Genomic DNA, 12,922 nt, shown 5'->3' with positions numbered 1-12,922 from the left:
CAGGGATTGTTATCTCAATGGGCTGCTTCTAAGCAAAAACCATGCGCGTGCGCCCATTATAAGTCGCAAGAACGATCTCGCTGCTATATTAGAAATGTCGTTTTTTAAAAAATAAACGAGGTACCTTTTAGTCTATATTATCTAAAATTGTTGTCTTAATATGAGTTGTGGTATATTTCGTGGTGTATTTCACCTTTAGTTAGAGGTTTTGGAGTCGAATTTTTTATATGTAAAAAACTCTATTGAGAGTGTCAAACTAAATGACCCTGTAAAGCATAATTTAAATTCGGAAAAGGGCCTAAAATACTCTCAAAGTATTGAAAATAGTACAAAATTACCCTTCATCCACCTATTGGCTCCAAAATGTCCTTCCCACCCACCTATTGGGTCCAAAATATCCTTGTCATCCACCTTTTGGTTCAAAATTGACCACTTATTTAACGGTTTTATATTTAAACTATTTAAATATTTTTTAAAAATACGTGGCGCTCAACTATTTGTTATAATTTAACTTATTAGTGTAATTTATAAATCAATCCACTACCCACCCATTACTAATTAAATCCCTCTAAATTAATGAACCCGTCACATTATTAATGCAAGCTACTGCCAATTGAGTGTTTTTTAAAAATATAGAAGTAAATTATCATACATTCAAGTGGCTACATAAAAATCACCGATAAACTTAAAAGTCTGACTATGTTCATCTTAATTATTCTTACGTCTCAATTATGTGATGTTACTTCATAGGTAACTTTTTTTCAAAATAATATATTAAAGGTTTTAAAATAAATCATAAATATTTATAAAATTATATTTAAAAAAAGTGCATGAATTAATTCGGGATGTATTATTTCTTTACCTTTAATCATAAATTTCTAATTCAATTTTGAAAGAAAGTGTCCTCCTAAATAAGCGGCTCAACCTAAATTTAATTGGGGCTTCGATTCGGACTCGAATAATTTTGAATGTCATTTTCAGTAATCTATAATTTCATCGTGTTTAGTAGTGTTTATGACGATTTTGATATTATAATTGAATTATTAATTGAGTGAGGTTTAGTTAGTAATGAGTGGATAGTGAATTGGTTTATAAATTATATTAATAAATTAAAATTATAACTAATAGTTGAAAGCCCATTATTTAAAAAAAATATTTAAAGATTTTAATTTTAAAACAATTAAAAAATGGTCAATTTTGAACCCAAAGGTGGATGACAAGGGTATTTTGAAGCCAATAGGTGGATAAAAAGGACATTTTGGAGCCAATAGGTGGATGAAGGGTAATTGTGTACAATTTTCAATACTTTAAGGGTATTTTAGGCCCTTGTCCGATTTAAATTTAATCAAAGCTTTAATATGAATTTCAGACAGTAAATAAAAATAAAAAAATAAATATTGTGACTTTTTTTTAATTGATGGTTAAAAGTTTTAAGAGAATTGTTAGAGTTATTTAATGAAACTATTTACTACTTTATATGAAAATAATTTGGAATTAATTAAAAGGGTAACATTAAAAAGTAATCTTTTAATTTTATCTTCAAATATATTTCTAAAAGATATTCATTACTCCAATAATTTACTTAACAAGGGATAGATGGAGTAATTTTTAGTGTGGAGACGTCATGGCATGTTTCGATACGGGAAAAATTATATATAATAACAAATTATTTAATTTAAATTAAATGTTATAAATATAATTTGATTTAATTGTACTTCATAGCAGTTTAGGTGTATTTCTTTCGCCTCTCTCGTTTTTATACAAACACAAATGTATATAATGTGTTTATATAAAGCGAGAGAAAATTTTATTTATACATATGTTTTTGTTCATTTTTCTCAGACCTCGCTCGTCACTCTCTCAGGTCTCATTCGCCCCTCTCACTTTATACAAAAACAAATATGTATACATGTATAAAGCGAGAGAAAATTGTATATACAAACACAAATACATATATTTTCATTCTATACACTTATGATTATACAAATACGATCTTTTCCGGCGCAATTTTCGTTTGTCTTTCTCTCTTTCTCGCTTTATATAAACACGAATTATACAATTGATCTTTTGTATATGTATACTAAAATTAAAAAAATTATACAACTACTTTCTTTTATATATATTTATATTTAATATAAATACAAATATAATTTTTATATATTTAATATATGTGAAAGTTACGCTTGAATATATGATTATTCTTCGATTACAAACTTTAAAACTGGCTATTCGTGAACCTTACCATATGTCATGCAAGGATATTCTGGGCCAGATAAAAGGCCCAGTCCGTAACACAAATGGTTTTCCAACTCCTAAAGGCTGAGATCCCAAAGCTGCGTCAAGATGTTTTGAAAATATAATTACGTGTGATTTGCTAGAGTTTGGAATAATATTCTTCAGTGGTACAATGCAAAATTCCACAAAACTTTGGTGGAATTTTTGGTATCCAAGTGGTACAATGCAAAATTCCACAACCCCAAGTGGAAATCCGAGAAAACGTCGATGAACTTCCAATTGCAACTTTTAAAAAATACGGAGTATCCAACTAGCTCTGATCGTACTTATTAATCCTTCTGTTTTTTTTGGAAATTCAAAAATTAACAACTTTAACGTAAAGGAGTAATAAAATTGAAAGATGTCATTTGTTATCTTCCATTTGTACGTCCATATATTTATGTCTAAAAAACGAAGAGGTATATTACATATGCGTACCTAATAATGAGGAATTACATCAATTTGTTGATACATAAAGTAGAGTCGGCCTGACATTAAAAAAGTTATTACAAGTAAATTATAATAATAAAACTATACGTGAAATATTATAAATTACAGAAAATATCAATGTTATGAGATAAAATTTAAGAGATCTCTGATCGATTATTATCCCTTAAAACAAAATCAAACACAATCTTCAACTTAAAAACATTATATAAGGAAGAGGAAAAGGCACCGCGCGGCTTCCTTCCTTTTACCGTGATTTTTTTTCTCCTTTGTTTTTGCTTATTTTTTTTAGGGAAAATTGTATATCATAGCAAATTACTAATTCAAATTAAATGCTATAAAAATACTTTGATTTAATTGTACCTTATAGCAAGCTACAACTATTTTCGCCACTCTCCTTGGTGGAATCTCGCTCGCCACTCTCGTTTGGTGGCAGTCTCGCTCGCCTCTCTCGCTTTTTATACAAACACAAATGTATAAAATGTGTTTGTGTTTGTATAAAGCGAGAGGAAATTGTATGAATACATATATTTTCGTTCCCCTCTCTCAATTCTCGCTCGCCACTCTCCCTAATCTCGCTCGCCACCCTCGCCTCTCTCACTTATACAAACAAAAACGAAATGTATAAATTGTGTTTCTGGTAGTATAAAGCGAGAGAAAATTGTATATATACATGCAAATACATATATTTTCGTCTTATACACTTATAATTATACAATAAAAATACTCCCCTGCCCAATTTCTTTTGCCTTACTCTCTTTCTCGTTTTATACAAATTCAAATTGTATATAATTTCTCTCTTTCTCGTTTTATAATATTCGCTTTAATTGTATATGTACAGCGAATTATACATATATATGTTTGCTATGGAATACAATTATGCAAACTTTATTATAGCATACAAATATGAATTTTGTGTTTACTATATGTGAAAGTTGTCATTATTTATTATATTTATATTTGACGCGTTAAAAAATAATTATTAACATAATTATTGTAGTATGTTACTCTTATTAATATATTTTGTACTTCTATCCCATTTTATGTCATCTCCTTAATTTCTATAAATAGCTGAATCATAATACTTGTTAGTATTTTATAAAATTTAGGGAAAAGGGTCTGATATACCCCTCAACTTTGTTATTTAGAGCTGATATACCCCTTGTCATAAAAGTGGCTCATATATACCCCTACTTGTAAACAAATGGCTCACATATACCCTTTTCCTCTAACGGAAATGAAAAAAATAATAATTTTAATCTAAATTTTTATTTTTTTTTTCTAAAAAATATAATCCCATATGAGTAAATTTAATTCTCGTGAAACATATTTTTTTTGACTTTTTTTGTTTCAATGACTAATTTATAATTATTATTTTGATAATCAAATTTATTTATGTTTCACTAATATTCTTGTAAAACTTATTGTAGATGACCAAATTTTTTCTTCGAATACGAAATTAAATTACAATACACACAAAAAAAATAGTTTAATTTTTTATTCTTTAAACTAAGGAATGAAAGAAAAAAATAAAATAAGAATAAGAAATTCAAATAATTATAATAAAAGAAGTCAAAAAATAATTTATGTATGAAAAAAATTAAAATATACCTTGAACTTTGATAGAATAATCATATATACCCCTAAATAATTTTTTAAAAAAAATTAGAAGTAATAAATATAAATTTAAAACTAATTTTTTAACTTCCGTTAAATGAAGGGTATATGTGAGCTATTTTGTAACGGCAGGGGTATATGTGAGCCGTTTGTATAACGGTAAGGGCATATATGAGCCACTTTTATAACGACGGGTATATCAGCTCCAAATGACAAAGTTGAGGGGTATATCAGACCCTTTTCCCTAAAATTTATGTATAAATTACTATACTTTGCCTATTATACTCTTGATAGAATAGTTAATTTAATTTTGAAAATGTATTCATCATCATTATAAAGTTGACTTCAGAAGACATTGAATAACGGTAGAAAAGTAATGTTTCATTATTTCTTAATGCAAGTGTAAAATAAATAAGGGTAGAAAAATAAAGTTTCATTATTTCTTAATACAAGTATAAAGTAAAAAAGTGACATTATAAATGAGAACAAGGAAGTACTAAGTTTCAAAAATAATTTTAAAAATAAATGATCAAATCTTAAAAGTAAAAACAAAAATTTATTTTTTAAATAATAAACAAATAAGCATAATCAAATTTATTACAATAATAACTATTATGAAAATTCCCTATTTAAAAATCATTTTTTTGGAAAAGGAATTTGGGGTGCCCCCTAAATTGGAAGCATGGCGGTGGGAAAAACCTTTTCCGTGTGGCACCCCACTCCCATACAAATCACATGGCTCCCCATCATTCATTAGCAAATAATCATTTTCCAAATTAACAACAATTCAATTAGGAGTAATATTCATTTTAATGTTATACTATTAATCAATGATTTTTGACCAACCACTATAGTTACTTATTTAATTTCTTCATCTAATTCCTTGTTATACAAGATTCCATGAACTCGATAGCTGTTTAGGGCCAGTTTAATATAGCAAATGATTGCCATTTCCAGTAATGATGATGAGTTAAAAGCTAAGCATAAGACGAGTGATTGAAGCTCTATTTAGGGCTCATATTGATTAATAGCACGCCAAAGAAACTTCTCCATTTATATAATGTTTTTGACTTTAGTTTCTGTCTATAATGCTGAAAAATTCAACTGTTATTTTATAGCATGTGAAATTATACGAGAGAGAAAAGATATTAAAGAACTAATTATATACTCTCTTTGTTCCTATTTAATTGTTCACTTTAGAAATGACACACATATTAAGATAGCAATAATTAGCATAGTGAAGTTATAATTTTACCCTTATTAATTATGGTTTCAAAAATAATGAATTAAAACTTAAAATTTTTCAAAAAGTTTAAATTAGGGTATAATAAGAATTTTTTTTTTGTCCTTTCTTGATTTGTAAATAGAGACAACTAAAAGAGAAAATATGGATAAATAAATAGGAACAAAGAGAATAGTAAAACAATCTGTATAGAAGTTATTGTTAATTGATTATATCAATATATTTTAATTACCGAATATAATTTTAATTTTTTATTTATCGTACGATCATTTATTCTATCAACAAATGCATAATTCGCATTCAGATTATGTTGTATGATCATCTATTCTATTAACAAACACGTACTTAGCATTTAAAAATTATGTCGTATGATCATTTATTCTATCAACGAATGCGTACTTCACATTTAAATTGTTATATTTCTCGTGAGAGCGTAAGAGAACAAGTTACCAGCCTATGAAATCATATTCTACCTAATTCATCCAAAGAATTACTAATTACTGACCTGCTTTTTTATTAACTTAACTCATTTCAATCTAATAAATTTGGATTGATCAAAATAATTTGAGAAATATTGTTAAAATATTTTTAAATATATATTTTTAAAAAAAAATTATAATTGTGATAATTTTTTTTAATAAATAGAAAAAATAAAAAAATAATTAAAATTTAGTAATAATTGAACAAAGATATTAACATCCTTTTAAACTTATTTCAATTTAACTCATTTTGATTTGCTCAAATTCAATTCTATTCACTAATTTGACACTTATGGGAATGATTTGAAAGATTCAAAACCAAAAATAGGCTATTTCTATCATATGCAATTGTTAGTAGAATAATATATATCTCTAATCCCAATTTAAGCTCGCTCTTTAAAATAATGCTCCTTGCGTTTAAATAGAAACGGGTTCAATTAATTATTTATTTAGTTGAAGAAGTTGACAACTTCTCATATAAAAATGAGACCTATATATACTTAATTTAGATTCCATAATTAGATAATGAAAATAATGGTTAGATACAATTATTTTTCAATTTTAAGTGGACATTTTATAATACTAAATTAGAAAGTACCAAGATACTCGACAGATAGAAACTGTAGTATTTTACTTGGATCATAATCCTCAGACAGTTCATTATTACTAGTAATATGGGAGGACATTAATTGCTTTGACTTTATTAATCTGCCAAGAGGCAGGAGTCCCTTTGAAATCATTGTAAATTCGACAATTATTTATTACTTATAAAATTTACTGTCTAAATATCACGAAATTGAATAAATTCTGACTAATATTCACTTTTCTTGTCGAGAACTATGTCTATAATAAAATGGTAAGATGTTTTTTTTTTTTTGGAAAGTACGGTTCATCTACACGAAAATTTACAACTGTAAGATGCATGTTGACAGATTTTTAAATTTAGTGTGAATTTAGAGAAGCAGAGATTTATTAATTACAAGAAAATTATGAAAGATGAAAAGAAAAATAAAATGAATTAAGCTATTTGGATTCTCAGTTCTGATTTCTGACCATGCAATATACATGTGAAATCTGACATCGATTCTCTTCGAAGTAATAATTGACTATACATTTTGAATTTTTTAAAATATTCAGACGCACTAAAGGGACAACGACAAAAAAAAATAGTAATAAAAGAATATTTTCTTTAAAAAACAAAAATAAAAATTGCCGCTGTAAATTAATAGCAAGTTGGATTGGTTTTAAATATTTTCATATGGCTCACGTCCTTGTATTCAAATCTCACAACAATAAACAGTACCAATTAAACTCAACCTCTAGCTACTATCTTTATTTATGAACCTCACATAGTAAAAGGCGAAATAAAAAGAAGTAGATGCATTTATATTTAAATTTTATACATACATGACCTACGAAATGAAAATATTTTAATATGATTAGGTAGCTTATAGAATAGTTTCCGATAAATCTTAGTATTTAATCATGTATATATCTCCAAGATTGACATTAATTGGCAAAAATGATACCATGAAATACGTAAATCTCTACAATAATCTTAATTAGTAAATTGATGCTCCTAATTATTAGCTATTACCATCACATAGTCAAAAGTTAAAAAAGGTAAAACGAACCATCAAATAAATTTTTTTATCATATTCGACTAATTTGAATTTGCACTAGAACGCTTTCTAGCGAAAACAAATTTATGATCAAAAAACTCAAAACTGATGAAGAAATACTTACCATTCTATTGCAATACGACAATTGAGTTTATCATTTTTAGGTGATAAAATTAAGGTGAGAATATATAGAAATTAACTGTGATAAGATGAAAAAACAGAGGTGAGGAAGCATTGAAATATTAAACATTTTCTAAAAAATGATTGAGTCGGTCTAATATTTGACCGGATGGACGGCGAGATTTATGGGGAATTTTAACTTTCAAACTTTTTATTTTTTTTTGCCATTTTTACAATTTTTCCGATGTTGTTTACAACTAGCGAAAAAAAAAGAAGAGTGAATCCAAAGTAAAAGGAAAAATGGTAATAATTAGCAATAATAACGCGGAATCGCGTGAAGTGCGCCGTGTATGAAAGTTGTCATCAACTATATAGGCACACCCATTGGAGCTCTTTTTTGGCAACCTTTCTCAATACTACTCTATTTATGTCTAATCCTCACTAGATCTATCATACAGTTCTTCATTCATTCTTTCTATTTTACCAACTATTCTTTAAGCACTGCTCCAATGGGGAATGTTACACTTTTTCATTTGATTTGTGGAATTTTCATTTTTTGGAGTGTTTCTCTGGTGAAAGCAGAGGATACTTATAAATATTTCACATGGACTGCTACTTATGGAACTCTTTATCCTCTTGGTGTTCCTCAACAGGTTGTTGTTTATTGTTTTTATTCGTAATTTTGTACTGCTAACTGGTATTGTTGATCAAGAAGTTGAATTTCTGATGAGTTTGAACTTATAGGTGATCCTCATTAATGGTCAATTTCCTGGTCCAAGACTTGACCTTGTTACAAATGACAATGTAATTCTCAATCTGATTAATAAGTTGGATGAACCTCTTCTGTTGACATGGTGAGTATTTTTTCGAATCTGTTCCCAAAAATGTAATGTTTTATATAATGCAGCTCTTTTGCTTGAATTTGGTCTAGACATTATTTCATAAATCTTATAGAGTAGTATTTTCTTGAAATTTTTGAGCGGCATCCTCGTGTAATATAATAGTTAGCAGTACTGAACAAGGCGAGTTCGAAAGAGATTCTATGAGCTGAGGGATATATTGTTTTTACTGTCTCATTTACACTCTGGGAATCAACATAGGATTCATTGAACTACAGGATAAAGAAGTGATTTTTCTGTTGCTTTTATTGTCATTGAAAAGTTGGAACTGTAGACTTACATGTCTGTCCTGTATAGGAATGGAATCAAACAAAGAAAGAATTCTTGGCAAGATGGAGTTTTGGGAACAAATTGTCCCATTCCTATAAATTCAAATTACACTTACAAGTTCCAAACAAAAGACCAGATTGGAAGTTACACATATTTCCCTTCAACTCAATTGCATAGAGCTGTTGGAGGTTTCGGAGCACTTAACGTGTATGCGAGATCTGTAATCCCAGTTCCATATGCTAAACCTGCTGGAGATTTCAGTTTACTTATTGGTGATTGGTACAAGAGCAGTCATAAGGTGAGCCTCTTGCCTGACTGTTATAGAAAGGTCTGTAGAAGAGTTTATTGTTCAATTTTCTTGATGTTCTTGGTACTTGCAGGTATTGAGGCAAATATTGGACTCAGGGAGGTCTCTTCCTTACCCAAATGACCTCCTAATAAATGGACAGAAGCAGTCTACCTTCAGTGGTGATCAAGGTCATTCTCAAAATTTATCGAAATAATCTGATCTGGTCTTTGATTTACTGAATTGAAACTAATCCTCAAACAGAAAAACTTATTAACACCGCCTATCTTATCATCTTCAGGAAAGACATATATGTTCAGGATTTCAAATGTAGGCTTGAAAAATTCCATCAACTTCAGAATTCAGGGCCATAAGATGAGGGTTGTCGAGATTGAAGGATCCCACGTCTTGCAGAACTTCTATGATTCTCTTGATGTCCATGTTGGTCAATCTATGTCTGTCCTTGTCACATTAGATCAGCCTCCAAAGGACTACTATATTGTTGCTTCTACAAGGTTCTCCAGGATAAGTTTTACTGCCACTTCAGTTCTCCACTACACTAACTCTCAGACACCTGTTTCTGGACCCGTGCCACCTGCTCCAACTGGACAAATGCATTGGTCGATGTTGCAAGCCAGAACATTTAGGTACCTTTTATCCACAAGAAGTCTCATGTGGATTCCTTGCACTACTACATTATTGAACTACACTTCAGTTATTTATATATTTCAAGAATAGTTGATACTTGATAACTAGAATTGTTTATAGTTTTCCATGGTCTAATCATCTTTTTCTCTGAATTGAAGGTGGAATCTGACATCAAATGCAGCTAGGCCAAATCCTCAGGGTTCATTCCATTATGGAAAAATTACAATATCAAGGACTTTTGTTATGGCTAATTCAGCACCTCTTATCAATGGAAAGCTGAGATATGCTGTCAATAGTGTGTCTTATGTTAATCCTGATACTCCACTTAAGCTTGCTGATCACTTCAACATCCCCGGAGTGTTCAACTTGAACTCCATTCAAACTTATCCCTCTGGTGGTTCGCCTAACTTAGGCACAGCTGTATTTCCAACTTCTCACCATGATTTCATCGAAATTGTTTTCCAAAACGATGAGGCCACCATGCAATCCTGGCATCTTGATGGCTATGATTTCTGGGTTGTAGGGTATGTGTCATAACACTTCAAACATTTCCATTCCTCCTTGTTATATAACAGGGGAAATTCGTTCTAATCCTTTCCTCTATTGCTATTAATCTGCAGTTTTGGATCTGGCAAATGGACACAAGCAAGTAGAAATAAGTACAATCTTGTTGATGCTCTGACAAGACATACTACACAGGTAAATGCAACAATTTCACCAATGCACCAACTATGTTAAAAAAGATTTGCACAATCGTATCCCTTTAAGGACATTGATTGGAAATATGGCACAAATGGTAGCTAACATACTATAACACGTTAAACTACACTGATCATGTAGAAATGTCTTTATACTAACGTGTATATAACTTAAAATGATAAATCATTCTAAGCGCGACATGAAATGGTTCTTGCAGGTATATCCCAAATCTTGGACTGCAATATTGGTGTCCTTGGACAACCAAGGAATGTGGAATTTGAGATCAGCTATGTGGGATAGACAATATCTTGGACAACAAGTGTACCTCAGAGTGTACGACCCAACCCCAAGTCTAGCTAATGAATATGACATACCAACTAATGCTCTTCTTTGTGGCAAAGCTGCTGGTAGACATACTTAATTTGATGAGTTTTATACATAGGCTTTTGTTTTTTACTGGTCATGAGAGGTTGACTAGCAGAGATTGCGGCAAAACATAACACTTGGCCGCTTATGTTGTAATCACATACCTTTGTATTTTATTTTTTTAGTTGTTGGCCACACTAGTTTTTTAAAATGCAGCTAATACAAAGTTCATTGTAAGTTAAAATTCCTAGTTCTAAATATAGCAAACAATTGTGATCAAAATTATTGCGCATACTTGGAACCTTTATTTTACCTTTATCCGCACTTGGGCTTCATCTTAAAAACTACAATAATTTTGACTAACATTTTAAGAAAAAAGGTCTGAATAATATTTTAACTTTGACCGACATTGTTGTTACAATATCAAACTTTATAGAGGACCTTTTACCCTCTTGAACTATTTAAATTTAGATATATTTTGGACCTTCTTCCTAATATCTTAAGATGTATTTTCTCATCATATTGATATGCAAAAAAATTGCAATTATCTAAATTTTTTATTTCAAACATCTAATTAATATAATTTAATTTAAAAAATTAATTAAATAGACTTTTGATAAAAACAACGACAAATTTATAAGTGAACGGACAGAGTATATACAATTGTGGTAAGAAATTTTCTTACATTATTATTACGTGTTATAATAGGTAAAGGTGACATGATGGTGTAGATGTGCAATTGGTTGATCTACTTGTAATTTGTAATTGGCAAACTGTTCTTACTAAGTGGGCCAAGAAATAGCATTTGGGAAATTTGGGCTAGGTAGACAACAACAACTACAAAGGTGACCAGAAATTTGAGCAAAGAGTAAGCCCACTGTTATTTAGGTTTGTTGTCCAAAACAAACAGACAATTTAATTTCTAATCCCAATCTCAAAGTACTTCTTTGTGTCTTGATAATGGTTGTATTTATGGGATACCCTTTATTTATTTATTCTATTAGTTTTTTTTTCTCTCTACTTTATTTCATGAGATTAAAGTCAACAAAAGAATTAGGACCCTAATTTCCATCTCAAGTACTCAATATTTTCTATGAACAAAATTTAAAAAGTAAACGATTTTTTTTAAATATAGGATGATGGATCTTTTATTGCATAATATAAACTAATGAGAGTGTTATTCTTAAAAATATGAAATCTTACTCTTTTTTAAGAATTTGAAATTAAAGCAATAATGATTTCAAATCAAAATTTGAAATTAAGGCATGGCCAAACACCTAATCAATTATATATAATAAGTATATTTTCAATTTAGCTAGCCTATTTTACTTTACTTCTTAATCTATTCCTAAAAATAATTAGGTCTCATAAAATAGGAGGACTTGCTAAGTTTATATGGTGGTTATTTAGATTGTCTGTAATAATAGCCAAATAAAACATAATATATGAGTATAAAATTTCAAGATCCCTTCTAATCTAGAGTACTTGTAGTCAGCTCAGTTAGTTGTCTACCTGAACTTCCACTTTACGTATATATATATATACTGCCAACAGCGATTTTGGTGAAAAATTTTGGTGGAAAATTTATTTTTTTTAAAATAAATTGCTGGCAGCAAATTTAGTAAAAATATGTAATTTATTCATGTGTAAAATGGATCAAAATCCAAACGCACTCACCTATTTTTCGTGGCTTAACATTGGGAAAAAAACAGGACCACCAAAATCGCCGTTGGCAGTATATATATATATATATATTATATATATATATATATATATACTGCCAACAGTGATTTTGGTGAAAAAATTTGGTGGAAAATTTATTTTTTTTAAAATAAATTGCTGGCAGCAAATTAAGTAAAAAAATGTAATTTATTCATGTGTAAAATGGATCAAAATCCAAACGTACTCACCTTTTTTTCGTGGCTTAACATTGGGAAAAAAATAGAAGGACC

The 12,922-nt window shown here is 29.2% G+C and overlaps 1 protein-coding gene across 1 annotated transcript; it reads left to right on the top strand.

The window, feature by feature from the left end:
* Positions 1–8,186: 8,186 nt before the first annotated feature.
* LOC107010311 (L-ascorbate oxidase homolog) lies at positions 8,187–11,264 on the top strand. Its single transcript, XM_015209588.2, has 8 exons — positions 8,187–8,455; positions 8,547–8,656; positions 8,999–9,269; positions 9,352–9,448; positions 9,559–9,904; positions 10,064–10,429; positions 10,526–10,604; positions 10,822–11,264. Exons 1-8 carry the CDS (start codon positions 8,312–8,314, stop codon positions 11,023–11,025), a joined length of 1,617 nt encoding a protein of 538 aa, XP_015065074.1. The 5' UTR covers positions 8,187–8,311; the 3' UTR covers positions 11,026–11,264.
* Positions 11,265–12,922: the final 1,658 nt, after the last annotated feature.

The sequence above is a fragment of the Solanum pennellii genome, chromosome 2 (genome assembly GCF_001406875.1).
Source record: "Solanum pennellii chromosome 2, SPENNV200".
Taxonomy (NCBI): domain Eukaryota; kingdom Viridiplantae; phylum Streptophyta; class Magnoliopsida; order Solanales; family Solanaceae; genus Solanum; species Solanum pennellii.
This window is presented reverse-complemented; position numbering and strand designations above follow the sequence as displayed.